Raw genomic sequence first — 21,968 nt, 5'->3', positions numbered from 1 at the left:
TGGCGATATGAACAGAATCTAAAACACTAATACAAACAAACTAGTAACTTAAAAATAATACAGAGATGTTATTCAGAGATTTAAGAACAAAGTCAATGATAACTGCAACAATTCTTTGGTAATACAATTGCAAACTGAGCTCTCAAGATTTTGGAATGTTAAGAATTCGGGGCAAACTGAAAATCACATGGAATGAGCTCGGAAATGAAATCATAAAAATGGAAATAAAAATGTTAAAATGAAGAAATTAATCAACTGCATTCCTTTTTTTCAAAAGGAAGTTGCTAGTAATAAAATGAAAACTTAGAAAATACAAACTGTCCAGAAAGAGGTCTACCACAGTAATCAATTTCTATAGTACCAGCATTTTCATTTTCTCATTGTATAATCTGAATGAAAGTAAAATCAACATTTTCCAGGAAGTGCAACTCAAACAAATGCTAACCACTGTTCCAATGCCTATTTTAATATTCACCAGGGGTGGCGTCACAGTATCTTAATGGGGGGGGGGGGGCAGCAAGATGACATAAAGGCGATGTCATTTTTTTCAGTTTAACAGAAGAAAAGTTTGACAATCAGGGGGATGATTCACAAAGATTTAAGCATGACTTAAAAGAGTTGCACTTAAATGCCTAGTTGCACATTGGTCAGATCGTGTCATGAGGACACCCACTACTGTGCATCAATCAATAAGATCATGCATTGCTTGCATATCATGTAGGTGCTGGCATTTAAGTGCGACCCTATTAGGTCATATTAAAATATTTGTAAAACACCCCTCCCCTAACTCTCTTTCTGTACTCTCCTTCTTTTCCTTTTCTTCCTCACTTTTGTTCTTCACTACCTGAACAATCATGGGGGGGGGGGGGGCAGTTGCTCCCTCTCCCTGTAGCCCTGCCCTGAACTTCATTCCCATAGTTTGTACAAAACTTTAACATTTAGTGACTGACTGATGTTTATTTTATTCTTTGATCCTATACTTGTAATCTTGTAAGAAAAAAAATTCTATAGTTTCACATTCATATATCAGATTCGTTTTATTTCTTCAATATTATTAAATCACATTTATCAGAGTAAACTTTAAAATTGTAAGGCACTGTTAGTGAAATAGCTTGTTCTATACAAAAGTAAGGTGAACATTGTGTACGTTTCAGACATGAATTCCCAAAACCCAACTCTAATTGATTTATGTGATGGTTCAATGCACATACTGAATGAACTCATTTTTTTCTCTCTGTGATGTGCTTGGCATGCACGCAATCATTTCTGGGTCGAGAAAACCAAGCACATTTAGGGGGGACATTTCATATTAAAAACAAAGAGATTTTCAATGACTATTTGTTATAAGCTACTGAAATCATTGCATCTGATTGGCTCAGAGCAAATGAATAACTCATTACATGTTTTATAAAATGATCCCTAGATTTCAGGAAGCACAATTATAAATTGATCATAAAATGCAACTAAAAGTAGGCCAATCACATTCTTCATACAGGACATGATGTAATGAAATTGTACAAGTAAAAAAGAAAAAAAAATCCAACACTTGTGAAAACCTACATGTACAAATCATGTTGGTCGTTTGCTTACAGAAGAAGCCATGGCCATGAAGCAAAGTACAACACATAGAAAATTCAACTGTCAAGTATTTTGGGAAAAAATAAACGAACAATTCTTACAAAAATATTGGTTCTTTTGAAATATACACTTAATACATAATTCAAAGTACTGATCGTTTATCACAAGAATCACAAAAATTTGAACACACGGGTGTACACATATCAATCAATGTTGGAGCAAAGAGTAGTTCAAAAGAAATTGACAAATAGAAGCAAAATTTAAAGCTTAATTAATAAGTGGACTATAAACAAGAAATTTAATCTTCATATTCATCTTTATTGTAGTCATTCTCTTTTACAATCCGTTGATTACCTACAAAAGAAATACACAAAATTGTTTCCTGGTATACATTTTAACTCCTCCACTTTTTTCTATTCATATATGCAGTTACTAAACCTAAGTAATGTCAATGCAAAGTAGTTGTCTCTCAAAGCCAATATTTCAATTTCATTTGAGAAAACAATTCAGCCTTAAGAAGTTGGTATTGAGAAAGCTAAACGTGTATATAACTGCAAGTTTCCACTGAGGAGTTGTTTTCACTAAGAGTCAAGTCCGACTGAAAGTCATATTGAATTCCAAGAGTCAATAGGTAGTTTATGCATTGATTCCTTTGAACATGCAATTAACATCACACTGGAGAGCTAAGAGGCTTTTTGAACAACATGCCTCCATTTTCATGACGAATTACTGTGCTTTGTCAAAGAACATCTCCAATAACTACTGAAAGTATTAGAATATACATATAGAAACTCCTCTACATGTACATAACTATACCATGTGCACCTTTGAAATCATATTGCATTAGGATCAGATAGGTTTACTATAATTCAATGAAGTAATAGTAATGAAAGACCTTCAAATGAGTTACAAGGAACAATATTCCGATGGGGTTAAACGTACATCACACACCAAAGAGTTGGACATCACTTTTTCAATCCTCCTCATCGCTCTTCTCCTTCCCCTCCACAGTACCTCTCCTCTGTCTCACCACCTGTTCTCCACCGTCTCCCTCTCCCTGGACTCTCCCAGCTCCATCTGTCTCCTTCTGGGCTCCGGCTGGAACTCCTCCCATCCCCTCGGATCCCGCCGGGAGACGACCTTCACCAGGCAGATCCTCTCCTGTCGAATGGCTCCTGGCTCCATGAGGATGCCCTTGTGCGGCTCCAGCAGGATCTTTCTGGCTGCCATCCTCTTCCAGCTGCTCCAGGAGCCGTGGATCCTTCAGCTCAGGGCAGATCTCCAGGAGAGCTAGCTCAAGCAAGTTCTGCAGAAGAGGAAAAATAAGGAAAAGATTATTAGTCTCTGTGCATATGTGGATAGAAACATGTAGATGTATGCCCAACATTAGATCTTTGTCACTGAAGTTATTCTCAGCTGTGTGGATATAGAGTAAGTGGACCTCATCAAGCTTAATCACCCTATTGTTTAATCTAAGTGATTCAAATTTAAACACGTTTCTTTCCTGGAAACCTTGTAACAAGGCATTCCTTTCAACTGTCAGTAATATATATGTATAAACTTAAATATTGAGAATACAGTGTGCATAATTGTTGCTAGGTCTGGGAAACATCTGGCAAACTTTCAGGTTGACAAGACTAACATCTGCTACAAAAGTATGCATGAAATAAATTCATAATACAGATACTTGATAAGCCTATCTGATAACATCGCTAATTCATTATCAAGTGATTCGAATTCATAGCTGTTGGTTACAAATTGGCCTTACAATAAGATATTCCATCAATTAATGAAATACAATACAGAGAATCCAGATAGCATGTTGCTATGTACATGTAAGAAAAGCTTCCGATAAGCTTTAGCATGTCAAAGATGAAGTTTGTTTAAAAAGTATGCATGAACTATTATGTAAGTAGGTGTCTTTATTAGAACAATGCAAAAAAATATTTTTCTTGTATGTGTATCAGTTTTCTTCATTTGGAAGATTACTTGAGATATAATACTAAAAACAAGAGTACCCTTTGCAATATGAATTCCTCATGATAATGACGACGATAATAATACTATTAATGATGGCGATGATGATAATAACACTCATCATTATCATCATCATCATCAACACCACCACCACCATCATTATCATTTACACTTGCACAGCTCATATCACATTATCATCTAATGTTCTGATGCACTTCCAAGTACTTTGTTTGGATATTTATTACCCTGGCTTCACTCCAGCAAGCCATCATACAGCTCACAAGCATTTCAAGAAATAAATTCCTACCATGCACCCATTTACCTCACCTGGATAAAGTGCAGCACGATGTGAATATAATTCTAGCTGAAGGAAACAATGCCATGGCTAGGATTTGATCCCACAACCCTCTAAATGAAAGAAGTTAGTCAGATCCACTAGGGGGGCGTTTCATGAAAGGACTTGTCGGACGTTTTATCCGACAAGTCCCATTTTATCTGACAATTACCATAGGAACAGTGCCTCTCAGCCAATCAAAATCATAGAAAGATGTCAGATCTGACAACTTGTCGGATGAAAATATTGATGAAACGCTCCCTAGGTCACAATATACATGTATAGCTTCCAGGAAAGCCTTGTGAAAACTTTGACAACCTTTCTCCAACGGAATATTTAAGGAAACCACCTAAAATACTTCAGAACCGATCATTACTGCAGTACTATGCAGTGTCTCCTTTGACCTTGAAATAGCCAAGATCTTGTAGAGCTGCACTCTATAGGTTCTCATTAAACATTAAGTACAAAATAATCCTACAGAATAATAGGCATTTATATAGCGCCATCTATCTAGAAATATTCTATTCTGAGGCGCAATGTTATTATATTAACACGACTTTCCAGCTGCCTTTCATTGCTCATGCATTCAAGGAGTTAATCTTGCTAGGTACCCATGAGTGCAGCACAATGTGGATAAATTTCTTGCTAAAGGAAATTATGCCATGGCTAGGATTTGAACCCACAACCCTCTAAATGAAAGAAGTCAGAACCACTAAGTCACAATTGAGCTGAGCTTCGAGGAAAGCCTGGTGAAAACTTAAAGCTGACAACCTTTCTCCAACAAAATATTAACCGAAGCCAAATAAATTCTTCAGAACTAATAGCCGGTCTTCCAAATCGTCGTATCAGTCAATTTTGGTATAAAAAAAAAATCGATTTTGAGATTTTTTCATAAAATAAAAACACAAGTCCTAATCTATTTATAACTAATTTTCTAGGCAGCAATTTATTTAATTTTCTGAGATATGAGAGGATTTTCTCGGCGATGCCATACACATTTTTAATAAAATGCGCAAATCCCATTGGAAACGTGTACTGTAACAGAGCGATATGACGTTTTGATTGACGATTTCAATGCCCGCAGTCAGCCAAACCGTTGTATCGGCACTAGGAACTGCATTGACTTTGCGCATGAAAAGCGATATGATTTGACTAAACGTGCACAATGAAATCGCGGTCAAGGTTATTGTATTCCCGAAGTCGTTTTTGTACAGGGTAAATCTAAACAGCTCAAACCGACATTACAAGCATGTAGCTCTTTTGCGATATTTTCTCAGATGCTTAGTTTTATGTAAAAATAAAGATACCAATGTCCAGCAATTGTCTTGGTCTTTCCAACCATGTATTTTTCTAGCAATAAATATGCTGTAAGGCGGGGAACTACGTATGAAAATTATAGTAAACTTTGAAGTAGATTTTCTCTGAAATGGGTTTCAATTTCATATCACAAAATACTCAAGAAATAGTGATTGGGCGACTTTATAGGGTCCCTCATAAGCATACTGACCAGGATGTGCATATACAGTGCATCCAAGAAAAAGGAAACCATGATTCAGTGTATTAAAAATTTTCCCATCATGATCACAAATTTGCTTCACAAAATGTACATGAATGAAAAGATATACTTCTCTTCTTTCATTTGAGACCCATCTCAGTGTTCATAATGCATGCATGACCAAGTTTGAACAATGAAAAGTGGTGGTACCAAATTTCCATTTGCAAATTATGATTTTGAGTGAGTTTCGCTGTCTTTTACTGCTATCTATTTGGAAAACAAATTTTATAACTTGAATAGCTATCTTTTCCTCTTTCATGTGAGACCTCATGCATGAAATATGAATGACGCATGGTCGAGACAAAATTGCATGAAAACATGCTCGATTTCTACCTATTCTACGGATTGTTGAAAAGCAACCACTTCGTTTTCCCTAACATAGCAGAAGACAGTAGGCTAACAGTGAATGCTGTTTGGACGGGGAAAGGATTGTCCTATATTGTTGAGGACAGGAGTCTATGGCCCGTATTCTGAAGTCAGGTTTAACTTAGACCATGGTCTAACTCTGTGCTAAAATTATGGGAAGCCAAAGGTGTCAAAATTCTTCTTAAGTTGTATGTTTCTTGTGTTTACTCTGTTCTTTCCTGATTCATCAATGGTGAATACAATAATTCATTTATACTTCCTAGACAATTCTGAATGATTTGAGAGCCAAATGAGCTGAAATATGATATCTCTACTGCTTATGATTTATGTAACAATTGGCTATCCACACTTAAACCACAACTTCAAACCTGGGTTTAAGTTATACCTGTCTTCAGAATAAAGGCCTATGGCTATGAGAATGCAGTGCTACAATGTTAATAATTTTTCATGCAACTTTTTCTCGACAATGTGTCAATCATATTTCATGCATGAGGTCTCATGTGAAAGATGAAAAAATGAATATTAAAGTTATGAACTTTGTATTCCGAATACATAGCATTAAAAGCCAGAAAAACCCACTCAATTCGCAATTAGCTCGTGCAAATGGAAATTTGCTAGCACCAGTTTCAATTGTTCTAATTCAGTCATGCATGCATGATGAACATTGAGATGGGCTTCAAATGAAAGAGGGGAAGTGTATCTTTTCATTGATGTACATCTCATGAAGCAAATTTATAATTATGATGGTAAAAAAATTACACTGAATTCCGGTTTCCTTTTTTCTGGGACGCACTGTATATAAGAAACTTGTTTGTAAAATTAAGCAAAACTTTAAAACGTCATAACTTACATTGATAGGAGAACATACATTAATTCTCTACGAACAGATCCTGTTCTCCATGAAATAAAATGATATAATGAAGGATGGAAGCTGCTGGAGAGAACTTGTGGATCTTGGAAATACTCCATGTCCCTGTCTCTGGACTTGACATGACTGACTGACTGACTGGACTGACTGATTGATTGAACTTACAAATTTTCATCCAATTTTGAAAAAGTTTTCAGCATTATTAAAGGACAAGTCCACCCCAACAAAAACTTGATTTGAATAAAAAGAGAAAAATTCAACAAGCATAACACTGCAAATTTCATTAAAATCGGATGTAAAATAAGAAAGTTATGACATTTTAAAGTTCCGCTTCATTACAAAAAACAGTTATATGAACGAGCCAGTAACATCCAAATGAGAGAGTCGATGATGTCACTCACTCACTATTTCTTTTGTTTTTTATTGTTTGAAATATTAAATATTTTGATTTTCTCGTCATTGTCATGTGAAATGAAGTTTCAATCCTCCCTGAACACGTGTAATTCCATTATTATAACATTTTATGCTTCAGGCAAGGGGGTCCTAATCATCAAATTCGTAAAAATTGAAATATTGTATAATTCCAACAATAAGAAACAAAAGATGAGTGAGTGACATCATCGACTCTCTCATTTGGATGTAACTGGCTCGTTCATATATTATTTTGTTAAAAATAAGTGAAACTTTGAAATGTCATAACTTTCTTATTTTACATCCGATTTTGATGAAATCTTCAGCATTGTGCTTGTCTGATTTTTCTCTATTGATTCAAATCAACATTTTTCTGAGGTGGACTTGACCTTTAAAGCTGGTTTGATTTTCCTCCAGTTTCTTTGATAGCACAAAGAGACTATGTGCGCTTCTTAATGCTTATTTCAATGCACAGAAAAGGGAAGGGGTGTAAACATACTTCTTGAAATTTGATCTAACAGGTCTTGGCAAGAGTTCCACATGTACCCCAACTAAATTTTTTTTAATATGGAGATGGTTTAAAATAATGTATCTAGCCCTAAGAAACCTAAAACATTTACAATGGAAAAGTGGAATACATACCACAATATGGCTTTATTACATCATATTTTTGTGCAGGATCTAGCAGGTGCGATTGTCCAAAGACATCAGTTTATTTAGTCAGAAGAATCAAATGACTATGGTCTGAATGCTAGTCTAGTCAAACTACCAGCTCATAACCGGTGTTCTTACGCAGCATTCTCTCGCTAGCATAGTGGACAGAGGTCATTACTGCAGTTCTAATGAAGGCTAGTTAATGATTTCGAGAGTGAACCTGGAAGCGATTACACTGGAAGTCTCAAGATCATTTCTTTTTTTTTGGCAGAGGTACATGTGGAGCCTTTTTTAGTCTTGTTTGAAATTATAAAAAAAAACATTGTGAACTCACATAAAAAATATGTTTGGTGGTCCTGGTATCTTGGAGGGCTTCAAATATCTTGATGGCTCCGAGTCGACTGTTGTGCTTACCAAGAAGGTTCTGAAGAAAATCTGTACGGAAGAAGAGAAAGGAACAAGCTTGATATACAATGCCATCGGGGGGGGGAGGGGTGAGGGTCTCTCATTGTGTGACCAGCCACCCCAAAACCAACATTAAGTCGCCAGAAGTGAATTTTGAGATTATATTTTGAGCTTGACACAGCACATCCTACGCTTTGAAATAATATCTAACTAGTTGACATTTATCAGCAAAACCCCACACAAGTACTTGATTGCATGTAAACAACATTTCAGTGAGCTGTTCAATGAATAAGGATAAAACAAGGTTCAAAGTTTGGGGTTCATTCATGCTCGATATGTGCACGCTGTGCAAACTCTATGAAACTTCCAAGCTGTCTGGGGAAAAAATGGTTTTAAACAACCCCTGTACATGTATTTCATCTTTTATTTTACTTTAAGACTTCCAAATTTTTTACAGTAGGAAGAATGGTTACTCTTTGAGATTTAATTTTCTATGTTTTAATTTATGAAGACCAAATACTTGTTTAAGCTATTTACAGAGAACTTTCCTTGCTGACCTATTGTTGGTTTTCGGGGTGGCTGTTGAATTAGGTAGCCTTGACACACTGCCAGACTGACAACTTGCCCTTTGCATAGATCGGCTGAGTAGCAATGGATCCTGACTCTTACTATGGTAACTGTCCGACAATGACAGTTGAATTGGGGGCTTCTAACTCTTGCCATTTCAAAGGGTCACATGTTCAAATCCCACCCATGACATTCATTTCTATTTAAATAGTTGTAAATGTAAGTATTTCAATCTAAACAGATTCCAAATTCGGCTGATGAAAAACAAAGGTTGTACTTGAGAACAAGAAAGTTTGATAGACTTAACAACACTATTATATGCAAATTAAATAGCTTTTAATGTTATTGCAAATTTATCATAATAAAGTTTTATGAAACAGGCCACAAAGATGGGCATAACGCACCTGGCAGGTTTTGCAAGAACTTTTCCCTGGCCTCTTTCTGGGTGGCCCTCTGCTCCTCGAGACTCGGTGGCTGCTGGGGTGGAGCAAGGACCCCATCGGGCCACATGGAATCTTGGAAATAACGCAGGTAGAAGAGGATCATGGACTCGGACGTCAGCCAGTCTACGGTGTCCCTCAGTTGCCTGCAACAACAGGAAAAAAGGGGGTGCTGCTTTAACAATATACTCAGTTTAACAAATGGCATAGTCTGCAATGTAAATAATATTTTTACTAAGACAAGGGACATCACTTAGGATTGATCAAAAAGCCTGCAAATCATGAAGAATGACCCTATTCCTTCATGAAGAGGTGTTTTCTATGGCAAAAAATACGTCAGGGCCTCATCTCGCAATAGTTGCGATTGATCTGATCAACTACGACTATGGAGGCCAGCAACATTAACATAAAAAATGTATGTTAGTTCAAAACGTTTTTTTTAGATATGATGTACATTCATAAATTGTTTTCGAGATAATTTGGTGTGTTCGCCTTTACTTACAAAAAACATTAAATGGAAGGATATGCTATCATAATTTTATAAAAATAAAAATACTCATGAAGGGTCACCACTTCAGTTCCGAAAACTGTTCTCCCAGTGAGCCCTGCCATCATTACATTATGTGTGATACGACGGTTCGGAAGACCGCCGACGTTCGGATCTATGGATTTAAGTTAAAATGGACTATAAGATAATAAGATTCAGGAACTCACTTGTTTATGGTCCTCCCGAAGGTTGCCTGGACAAAGACGATGAGAGTCCGTCTCAGCCATCTGAACATGCCATGTAGCTCAAAGATCTCACTGATCAAGCTGTACAGAGGTTCGGCAATGGAGTCTTTCCTATCCTGAGCACTGTAAAACAATTTCAGCAGCAGGAGCAATTTAGTTTTGTAAATGTTGATTGTTTATTTGTGTATAATTTTAAATCAAGTTATGATATACTGTAAACGCATTTATTTTCTCAGGATTAATTTTTCACACTTGGCGGCTTCAAAACATATTCGCGGGTTTTATAATTCGAGCTGCACACTCTATAATCACAAAGTTACTTCCTTCTTCTAGGGTTGAGGGCAGTTCTACAGAGTACTGCTATATCACACCCCTATACGGGCCTATCATGAAAGAATTTGTGTCTTGTTTTTGGTTCATATGATAAGGTGTAATACTCTCGTATGATTTTGAATAAAATATGGATTACTATTTTTATGACTATCATCATCATAATCATCACCATCATCATCATCATCATCAAAATCATCACCATCATCTTCGGGCCGAATGAGCTAAAAACTTCTGAATTCAAATCAGGATTTAGCTCGATACTTTATCTCCTTCAGCAAATATGGTATATGCTTTGTGGAGCTTTGTCATTTATTCTATCTATATTCTATTCTTAGAATTCCTGAAAGATTAACAAAGTTATGGATTATAAATATGTAGAAATTGTTACGTCACACATGAGCAGCTCCCCCTATTCATGTATGTAATGTGATCAAAGTTCAATAAAATGTTGGGGGGTTTTTTCAGAAAACTGAAAATCATTTGATTTTGTGCATAATGTTTCAGTCATCAAGAATCATTTTAAAAAATGGGGGTTCATTTAATTTATAGTACAAAAGCTGTGTGGCAAATGCTCCCATATGATATATCAAATTCCAAATTTAAAATAATAATAATAAGACTATAACGCGCCAAATCCACTCTGTAGAGTGCTCACGGCGCTTTTTAGGAAATTATAAAAGAAATTAAGAAGAATTGAACAGAAACTTGAATAACTCTCTTATTCTTTGATTAAACAAAAATTTAAAACAATAACCTCCTCTGATTTTTCTGACATCACTGGAACACCTTTATTGTCAGGGTGAACTTTCCCTTCAGACATCCCATGAAAGGGTCATAACTGCTCTGACAGAACAAACCTACAACCCTTTAGTCCTGAAGAGATGAATAAAGTACTTACGTCTCTTCTTCAGCATCGCTATCTCCTAGATTAGATCTATCATCTTCAGTTGGTGAGTTCTTGAAGATACTGGCCAATGAAAAACCGCCTTTCTTTACCTCTTGGCTAAATAAAAAAAATATTAAATCATTGGGAATTTTCATTTTCTAATTACCTCCATAGCTTTCATAGAATACAAAATATATGTTTAAAATATTGTTTTCTATTAATTTTTATTCTTTACTGAAGAGGAAACTAAAACATACTTTATCTCTCATTCTTGTAGCATTATATTCAAGAAAAGCTATCTCATTCTATAATTTCTTTTAGATTGCGACAAACTTCGTTGGGAGGAAAGTGCATGGAAACAGCTCTTATCTGTAAAGAATCTGTCCAGTACGATTATGAGAAGAACTTGAAGAAGTGTTATTCCTGTCAAAAAGAAAAAAAAAAAAACTTACACTGGCGTATCAACTAAGATGTTTGGTTTAGGGATGAGAAAGGAGTAGAGAGCCTCACTGTGGCGTAACGTAGCATCCCCTAGAATAGCCTGGATCAGAAGAAAACAGGTGGAATTCATATATTTTTACACCACAAATATTTAAAAGTTTGCATGGTGGTACAGACAATCACAGGAATTCATGCAAATAATCATGTTCCACTGAAATAATCCCTGCTTAAACAATATTTGAGTTTACTCGCGGGAGTGGTTTAAAGTACACCATGTGGAGAGTCAAGGGCAAGTATTCGGGTTTAACTTAAACTCAGGTTTAAAGTTGTAGTTTAAGTATGGATAACCAATTGTTACATATATCACTTAACAGTAGAGATATCATATGTCAGCTCATTTGACTCTAAAATCATTCATAAATGTCTAGGAAGTATAAAAAGATGATTGTCTTCACCATCGATGAATCAGGAAAGAACACAGTGATCATAAGAAACATACAACTTAATAAGAATTTTGACACTTTTGGCTTCCCATAATTTAAGCACCGAGTTAGACCATGGTAGATTTCAGAATATGGGTCGAAAAGTCTAAGGAAAGTGGACAGAGGTAGGGGTAAAATACAGAGGCAAGGAAGTGAGAGGTTGGATGGCTAAGTACATTCTTTTCTGTAATACGTGTAGTCTTTAAAAGGACTGGAAACCAGTAAGGTTGGAGGCTTGAGTAAACAGAGAAGGGAGAAGAATAAGGAAGGCTGAATTGGGGAGAATGGAGTTGCAGAGCAGGGAAGAAGAGTCTTCTGCACTCTGCAAGAAAATAATACTTCACTTTCAAACCTTTCATCGACTCTCCATATCTCTTCTACCTTTGTCCACTTTTCTTCGTCCTTCTAGGATAGCCACGTGGTGTACCATAAACCAATCCCGCAATACAAATATTATTTGATGTGTGGAAAGGATTATTTCAGTGGAACATGATCGTTTGCATGTACTCTTGCATCAATCAATGGCCCAGTCACATCAACAGAACCGACTCCAAACTGACCTGGGCCCCGTCTTACAAAGAGTTGCGATTGATCCAATCAATCACAACTATGGAAAGCCAGCAAAGTCAATATAAAATGCATGTTGATTTTAAAAAATTCTAGATGTAAATGTATATCCATAAATTCATTGATTTCCTGACAATTTGGTATGATCTCTTTTCTTTACAAAGGACATTTTGCAAATTTCCTGAAGAAAAAATTATGACACTGACGGATTTCCGCAAAGTTACAAATGATGGGATCAATAGTACATGTAACTCTGTGCAAGTCGGGGCCCAGTGGCACAAGTCATCAGAAATAACATGATAGATTTGGTCTGTCTGTCTGGAGTCCGTATTATTTAAAAGTTGAAAATGTCTTACTGCAATACTTACAGCTAAGTGTTTTTGTAGCTCACTTCTTGATCTTTCTAAGAACTCTTTCATGGTTTCTCTATTGAAAAGCTTTTTATTACTCTGAGGTAGCTTGACCTTGGCTAACCAGTGACTGCACTGTATGGGATAAGAAGAAGATGTCGTCATTCACTTACTCTAATACAATTCAATGATTTTACACAAATGTGAAATATTAATGGATCAATACAACTTCATAAATCACATAAAACAAAAGATTGTGTTAATGATAATAATACATGATACTTAAAGTGCATAATAATGGGGGCATCACAGTCTAGTGGTTAAAACTCTCGTCTTTCAATCTCAGGGACATGGGTTCATGGCGTGTTTTCCTTTACCCACATTGTGCTGCACTCAACCCAGGTGAGGTAAATGGGTACCGGCAGGAAGTAATTCCTCAACAAGCTGTGAGCACCGGGATCGGTAGACTAGCTTCGCCGGGTAATATAGGAGCGCCATGGGCACCTAGCAAGGTGGATATGTGCGTTATACAAATCCTATATTATAAATATTATGATAATACATCTTAAAGTGCTCTGTGCAGTTTACAGTGAATAAACAAAACACAAAATATAATATACCAATTGACCAAACATATGCCTATAGCAAGATAGTTATCACAAAAAGAGACAATAAATTTGACATATAACCCTATATATATATATATATATATATATATATATATATATATATATATATGACCCGTTACATATGTGTTGAAAGTAGACAGAGGCAGACCCAAGAATTGGTTTGACATATGTGTACATGTATGTGTAACAACTCCCTTATTAAAAACGCCGAAATAGCACGGACTGAGGTTATCTCTGAATGCGGCCTAAGTCCCGCAATTGGTATGTGACTTTTATGACTATCACACATATCTCATACTTCTAAACCTTGACAACTAATGAGAATTTTTTTTTAATTCAATCCAGAAATAGGAAACTTTCCTATTCGATACTAAATAAAAAAAATCATCATAGAAATATGAACACAGGTTCAAATGACAATTTCCTTTTCCCCAAAATATCTGAATATTCCTATTTAATAGGAACAGGGCCCTGAAACACAAAGTTTCTCAATTAATTGTACGCTTGATTTTTATGATTGATTGTACATTGTAGTCAATGCAATCAATCATAGAAAAATGTTCTACGATGATTGCTAAGCTTTGTGTCATGGGCCCCAGTTGTTAGGTATGTTATCCAATATTGCCTACCTCTTTGAGTTTGTTTTGTAGATTATAAAACTCAGTTAATCTTCTAGATACCACCCAACCAGATGTGGGGATTCTTGGATCAGTGGGATGTACAACCATCAGGAAATAGATCTCAGACTTCCCATCGGATATATCCTGGATCTGGATATGGGTAACAATACAGTTGTGCTAAAATGTTAGTGAACCCCGCCACAAAATGCACTCCTTCACGCCGAGTGTTGAATGTAGGCAACATCACACTCGGCGAGTCCTGGGAAATAAACGTTATATAATGTAACATTTCATCATCTGACTTCACAATTAAACATCTAAAATGTGGCAGAACTTGGACACTTTTAAATGTGTTCATTTTCTGGTTGGGCTCACTAACTTTTGAGCACAACTATAAGTGATAGAGATTAAAATTTCTTGCCTTTCCCACCATTCCCTGTTCATCTCTATCACTCCACCATCCAACAGAACTTGCGTTCATGACCAACACTTGTGTGGTCTTTTATTGACTATGTGTTGTGCATAGCTGGCCTCAAAATAGACCTTTTGAGAAAACTATAAGGAATAGAGAGAATAAAATAGCGTATAATTTGATTTCTGAGAAACAAGTAACTTCTTTGAAAGGAAAAGTACCTGTTTTGCTACTTGGTACCATAATCAATGTGATATGAATGTATTGAGAAATAAATAAGTGTGTTATTATTAGAGTGGAACTATATTGCAAGCCTACATGTACACTGCTTAGAATAATGCATTATGGGTAATGAACCTGAGTAGATATGATTAGTTGAGGACTTGAGGAGGGTCAATGAAGGCTGGTTAGAATGCCTTTTAAAAGGGAAGTTCACACTGACAAAAAGTTTATTGAAAAAATAGCAAAAAATATTGCCGAAGATTTGAGAAAATTCCATCAAAGAATGAAAAACTTATTAGAATTTTAATTTTTTGATTTGTGACGTCATATGTGAGCAGCTTTCCTACATATCGTACGATTAAAAATCAATTAAATGTCATTTCCTCAGAAAATTGAAAATGTTTTTTTAATGTACAGTGTACCTTTAGTATATCAATAGACAAATCATTTCACATTCATTTCTAAAAAGAAAACAAAAATAAGTAATCAAGAACCATTAAAAAAAAAATCAGAATTTATGCATTTTATATCCCAAAACATACAGGGCAGCTGCTCGCTTATGATGTCCAAATCCAAAATTTTAATTCTGATAATTTTCTTAATCTTAAACGGATTTTCCTCAAACGTTCATCAATATTTTTCATTATTTTTCTCCTATTTTTTACAACAAACTTTTCAGGGTGAACTTCCCCTTTAATACAAACAATCTTTATGGATTTTCATTAGAAGACGCAGTCACTGAGGGAATATCTTACATCTGGCAGGCAGACATCAATCCTCCACTTGTCAATATGTTCAGTCCAGAGATCGGTCTGTTGGATGTACAACTCAACCCTCTTCTTTTGAAGTTTCAGGTTCTCTATTTCATTCTCTAACAGTTGCTCCATCTTGAAAGAAAGAAAACAAAACATGTCAGATTCTGCCAGGCTTAGTCTTCCTTGACAACATATAAACAAATACACAGAGAAAACATCTTGAGGATTTGTATGGAAATATTAAAGGTAAGTCCACACCCCAACAAAAAGTAGATTTGGATGAAAAGAGAAAAATTCAAAAGACACAAAGATGAAAATTTAATCAAAGTCAGATGAAATAAGTAAAAATATTTCTAGATTTCACTTATTTTCACATATTAAAGAATATGCACATCCTGGTCTGTACACAAAACAAAGGGAAACCAGAAAGATATATGAAATATCATCATTTCTTCCTGATTGTGTTCAACCCAATGGAAATTCAGGGGCTCTGTTTTTTAGTTTTGAGGGCTTCTGGGCTAATTTGCCCCAATCCACCGGTATTTTTTTTTTCTCACCTTAGATTCGACACCATGTGAGCTCTTGAGATTGCTGAGGGCCTGTGTCTTGTTGCTTAACTTCTCTTCAATCCTCTGTAAAGTGCTCTCTACAGTATTTCTCTGATCTACCAGACTCTCTGACGATGGCAGCGCCTGATTGGAGGAATCCTGAAGAAACGATGGACATTATGTGGGTCTATTTCCAATTCGTCTAATGCCAATTCGTCCAATTGCCAACTTGTCTACTATCATTTTGTCTACCATCAGTTTGTCTGCAATCCACGTGGTCAAAATGCAAATCCGTCCATTTTGTCAAATAACCATTTGGTCCAATAGCCATTTAGTCCATATACATGTACCATTTGGTCTAATTGGACCAAGTGTCAATTGTGCAAAATGAAGGAAAATGAAATGGATATGAAACAAAATGGTCATAGATGAAATAGTAATTAGACAAAGTGATGATTTGACCAGATGGTTGTTAGATGAGACGTTGAGGGATGGAATGGCAATAGACTCAATGAGAGTAGACCATGTTGTGAGTGAACAAGTTGGCCGTAGACAAATTGGCAATTTACCATCACGTGCATGAACATTCCATTGGGTGTTTTATAAAGCTGTTCCTATTATGAGCGACTTTCTTGTGGTAAGTGATACATACCAGATTTCCAATGGCATTGAGAAGGGGTTACCAGCCGTCTGTGAAGTCGCTTGTAACTTTATGAGTAGCTTTATTCAACACCCACCTAGACCACGTAACACAAAGCTAAGAAATGAATAATAAATATGAAAGGACACTTTGGATTGGTTCCTGTGCAGTATTTCAAACTAAATGCCCGTGTAACATTGACCTTGATTGGTCAGTCCATTTAGCGATTGATCATTAATCTTTGTGTAACAGAGCCAAGGACTTATATGCAATAAATGTGGCAAATTTTGCATTCTCCATAATGATCTATACACTTTCATGTAGGGAAACATCCATCACATAAATACATACTTGCATTATGCCACGTTCTTCTCTTTCTAGGGACAGTGATTTTCGGTGATCGCGGAAAACTGACAGAATTCACGGAGACGGCCTTTTGAAATGGATGGAGGCTTTTCAAACGGAAAATCAAGGAAAACGTTTTTTTTTTCAAAATACACAGTATAGCAACAAAAATTACTCCCAAATCCTCAACGAAATACAAATATCAACTGGAAAATACATGAACTCACTTTGCTACAACAATCATGACTGCAGCACTTGATGCCCTCCGTCACTCAATCGTATCTCAATTGGTTTACACTCACGTCCGCGTATAAAGGCGAAAATAAGGCCGTGTATTGCAGACCTATCATCATTCAACATGGCGGACATGAGAAAGTCGTAGACTGCTCAAAACGATGTCAAAAAGTCCCAAAATCAGCAATAAAATTTCATTTAACCATAAAATGATGCTAATAATGTGAAAGGTGAAGAAATACTTATGTTAATTATGTTTCTTAAAATAGTTTTTACACTCTCTTACAATCTCTTCAATTAAAATCGATTGTTGTGAGTACAGTCAGCATGAGCATTTTGACATCGCAACCCAATGCACATTCATTTTCTATGTAAAAGGAAGAGTCACTTTTATATGTACACAAAGTCTACGGGTAAATGGAATTTTTGTTTTAAGAAACAAAATTTACGATTTTCTGAAATGGAAAAGGCAATCTTTAGAAATGAAAAATCACTGTCCCTATAGTTCCACATAGAGCAATGGAGATAGAGGAATGGCAAAAAGGCAAATTTTTTATTTGGTTAAATCACATCAAATCAATGAGGAACAGTCATGGTCTCTGTTGCTTCATGAAGCCATACAATCTGTCAGCTTGTCTCTGCTTGCTATACTACACACAGTATCTTATAATTCATGGGAGAATTGATCATTTCAGTCTATTGATTTTGATGTACAGGGGAGCATTAGCTGCATTTAATTTCATTTCTCAACTGTCCCTTGATAAGAAGACTGTTAGAACATGGTAACATCCCCCCATTATGAAAATTTTACAAACCTTTGCAGCTTGGTTTCATTCCTCACCCTTCTCAACCCCCCCCCCCCCACCTTCATAATGATAATTCTACAAACCTGTCTGAAACTGCTTTCCAGCTCATCCCTAACCAACGACGAGAAATCCTCCGACCCTGACTTTGGAGCCGGTTCATCGCATAGCTTGAAATAGTTTTCATTAACAAGGAAAGAAGGGTAGTGGTCTTTACTTCATTTATCACCCTCCCCCCCCTCCTCCACCAAGACCCACCAAGACATAATGAAAATTCTACAAACCTCTCTGAAACTGCTTTCCAGCTCATCCCTGACCGACGACGAGAAATCCTCTGACCCTGACTTTGGAGCCAGTTCATCACATAGCTTGACATAGTTTTCACTAACAAGGAAAGAAGGATAGTGCTCTTGATCAAGGAGCTGATAGATCTTGTGCTGGGCATCGTAAAAAGCATCGGGTCCCTGCAGATGTGATGATAAATAGAATTCAGTCAAACAAATGCTGACTGGAGTACTGGTAGGGGGCTTTAGGGGGAGCTGGAGACTCTCCAAAATAATTGTCACAATTTTTTTTATAAACATATCAGGCATATAAATCAAGTTTTAGCCAAGGGTAAAGAAGGGCTGCTAGATCTTTTTTTATTATTTTGTTACATCACCAATAGACAGCAAATCAAGTATAGATTGTAAGACTGTCGTTACAAATAGAAATAGGCGGGGGCGGAGTGACATCACATCCACTTAAAGCGCCATGCTATTGACAAATCATGGGGAAATTGAATCAATACGAAATTTGCAACACGCCAATAGACTTGCATAATATAATCTGTCCGTCATGAGCTCGCGTCAGACTAATGCGATAATAGCTCAGACAGCAAAAATTTGACCAAGCTCATGATGGTTATTTACTTCAGGTCTTCGCAGTCCTAGTTTCCACCAATCCCAATACCTAGACTCTAAAAGCAGGTCTCTTCTTTGCTATACCAAAATAAATAACCTCTGGGAAGTTACATCTTTCAAAGTGAAAACACGCAATTTACTTCTGGTTGGTTCGTCTACTAACTATTGCTCTCCTACATGTATATTAGACCTCCCAGACATGCTGGTGTCTGTTACATAACACCCCCAGGCATGCAGCCGAGACTTGATTCCCTTCTCTGTTCTGAGATTAGCCTTGATTCCCCATTATTTGTCAATGGAAGGTCATGTTATGGACAGCACTGACCTTAGTGCGATGAAAACAAAGTATAAGAAACACAATGAAGTAGTGTCAGAAACAGCACTGAAAATTTCAGAAAGATTCGTAAACTTTCAGATAACTAAATGGGTAAACTCGATTATCACTACATTCAGCACATGTATGAATGCGATGTTTTGGGTATTATGCATTGTTGGCATGCCAAATCTCTGTGCTGCTGTACGGGTCTCTTGTGCATTGTTTTTATCAGCCGGTCAGTTGCTAGGGCTCGAGATAAAAAATGCTGGATTTTCACCCCAGCCCATACATGTAGGTACAAAAGGCTCCCACTTTATGCCCTCCTTTGCTTCCCTTATATTCACATGTCAACCACCTGGGTTGGCTGAGAAAATGACTTACTGAATGCTTTATACAATATACATGTAGTGTGCATGTCAGCCGATCATAATCTATCAACTTTGTTGGATGAGAAAACTTATCAAATTTTGATGAAATGCACCATCCCCTGGTTAACTATGGAACAAAGAGTTAAAAAGCAGATACTCTACAAATGTGCCTTATGTCTGTGTACCAATGACCTAAAACAAAGCTATAACTAATCATGCTCTACAGGGTCTATGCTTCACATAATTATTCATACAGCAAAATGTATTTAACAGGAAAAATTCAGGGACTTGGGCATAAAACAATTACTGCTTGAAAGAAAATGAATATACATATTGCCCCTAATCATAACCAAACACAAAATTCAAAATCGCAGGCAGGTTACCTTGTGAAAGGCTCCCCATCACTGAAAGGATACTTACAGCATTTCCAACCAGGAAAGCTTCCATTCCTCGTATGAGCTGCCTCTCGACCTTGACTACACTGCTAGTTGCAACAAAGGTGCGGTACACTGTAGTCGCATTCATGTGTTGGTCACGAGGCTATAGAATATCAAAGTGATGAGGAGAAATGTGAGTATATAGAAAATCAAAGGGTGTGATATATTCATGTGCTGGTGCAAGGCTATAGAATGTCAATCAGATAAATGATGAGAAATGTAAGTAAAGAGAAAAACATAGGCGGGCATATTCATGTGGTGGTCACAAGGCTATAGAATGTCAATGAGATAAATGAAGGGAAAAGTGATCAAAGAGAAAAACAAGGGCGGGGCATGTTCATGTGCTAGTGATGAGGCTATAGAATATCAAAGTGACAAATAAAGGCAAATGAGAAAGGGGGATAACGAGGGCTGGGCGGCGAAAGAGAAAGCGACAAGTGGCAGAATGGGATGGACAGTTACTGATAAACAAAGTGAGACAAGACCTTAGAAGAACATTTATCAAGGATTTATTTCTTCCCTGTCTCCCTATTCAATTTCAATAAATCAGTAATGATTTTATTTAAAAAAAAACAAAACATAGCAGTCAAAAGGCTGCATTGCGCCTGGTTTACAGTTTTACATTGTATTACACATTACATTTTACATAAATTCAAATACATTCCATACATTTTTGATAATACAAAGTAAAAAAAAAAATTACTTAGCTGAGCATAAAACCACCAAATGCAAACGTAAGAATTGGGAATGAAAAACAATAACAATAATCCATACAATATTGTGCATTTTTTTTCATTAATATAAATATTCACGAAAATAAGCATATGCTGAACCAAAACTTACGATTTTCTGACAAAATACATAGAGAGCACATTGAATTATCCCATTTAATATCTAATAAAAAGGCATTTGCTCATTATTTTATTACCTTTTTACTGCTTTTCAAACTCTCAACAGCTTGCCAGAAACTGAAATAAAAACAAATAGCAAAAAATACAAGTAGAAAAGTAAAGAAAAATAAAGCATTATCAATCATGTCCATGCATTCAATAAAAAACAAATATTTCAAGTTACCTGTAACTTACTTTTGGGCAAAGGGATTATCATTAATGTCATCATCATCATCATAATCATCGTCGTCATCATCATCTTTCATCAACATCATCATCATCACCATCACATCAACAACAAGAACAACATCACCGTTATCATCATGCTTTCATTACATCTTTATCATAGTTGAAATTCTATTTTCTCACGCTCATTTGCCTGGAACATACATGAACTCTTCTAAACCAAATCTTTATGGACAAAGAAGTGCCTAACTAAAGACAAGTTGCTTGATATGAATGACAAATCAATAACCAAAGATGGTAATGAAGTCAACAGACTCACTTCAAGAGGTCCTCCTTTCCTTCTTGTTTAAGGAAACCCAAGAAACATTCTCTTTTCTTTCCCTCCCCAAGTATTTCATCAAGAGACATCAGGCGTTGGGTTTGGTAGGCATCTTCCTGGCCCCCTGACCCGGATCCTTTGTAATAAGATTGGTAGTCTGGTCCACCAAGAAGCTTCAAACGCTTCTCACACTGGGCCTTGGCAACATTGCACTGGGGTAGTAGGCAAACAAAGAAAAATGCTTGAAAATTCTCTACGAAGCGTGGTGGTTTAGCGGTTATGACTCTTGCCTTGTAATTAGAGGGTCCTGTTTTCGAATCTCATTGCAGCTTAGCGTCCTTTGGCAAGGCGTCAATCCACACTTTGCCACTCTCCACCCAGGTGCTAAAAGGGTAC

At 36.4% G+C, this 21,968-nt stretch overlaps 1 protein-coding gene across 2 annotated transcripts in view; it reads right to left on the bottom strand.

Moving 5' to 3' along the window:
• Positions 1 to 383: 383 nt before the first annotated feature.
• Positions 384 to 21,968, bottom strand: part of LOC121431811 (sorting nexin-25-like) — a 54,632-nt gene continuing 33,047 nt past the window's right edge. Inside the window, exons 10-23 of one of the 2 annotated variants that reach the window (XM_041629588.1) lie at positions 21,573 to 21,784; positions 21,106 to 21,145; positions 20,161 to 20,280; positions 18,439 to 18,618; positions 16,142 to 16,291; positions 15,585 to 15,716; positions 14,205 to 14,345; positions 12,965 to 13,081; positions 11,559 to 11,647; positions 11,119 to 11,223; positions 9,870 to 10,010; positions 9,120 to 9,301; positions 8,078 to 8,178; positions 384 to 2,884 (exon numbers count right to left, since the gene is read on the bottom strand). In XM_041629588.1, coding sequence (XP_041485522.1) covers positions 2,552 to 2,884; positions 8,078 to 8,178; positions 9,120 to 9,301; positions 9,870 to 10,010; positions 11,119 to 11,223; positions 11,559 to 11,647; positions 12,965 to 13,081; positions 14,205 to 14,345; positions 15,585 to 15,716; positions 16,142 to 16,291; positions 18,439 to 18,618; positions 20,161 to 20,280; positions 21,106 to 21,145; positions 21,573 to 21,784 — 2,043 coding nt within the window. In that variant the 3' untranslated portion in view covers positions 384 to 2,551. The remainder of the gene's footprint in view (positions 2,885 to 8,077; positions 8,179 to 9,119; positions 9,302 to 9,869; positions 10,011 to 11,118; positions 11,224 to 11,558; positions 11,648 to 12,964; positions 13,082 to 14,204; positions 14,346 to 15,584; positions 15,717 to 16,141; positions 16,292 to 18,438; positions 18,619 to 20,160; positions 20,281 to 21,105; positions 21,146 to 21,572; positions 21,785 to 21,968) is intronic. The other variant, XM_041629667.1, reaches the window with a different exon arrangement.

This window comes from Lytechinus variegatus, chromosome 1 (assembly GCF_018143015.1).
Source record: "Lytechinus variegatus isolate NC3 chromosome 1, Lvar_3.0, whole genome shotgun sequence".
Lineage (NCBI taxonomy): Eukaryota > Metazoa > Echinodermata > Echinoidea > Temnopleuroida > Toxopneustidae > Lytechinus > Lytechinus variegatus.
The sequence above is the reverse complement of the archived record's forward strand: the minus strand, read 5'-3'. Positions and strand labels throughout refer to the sequence as shown.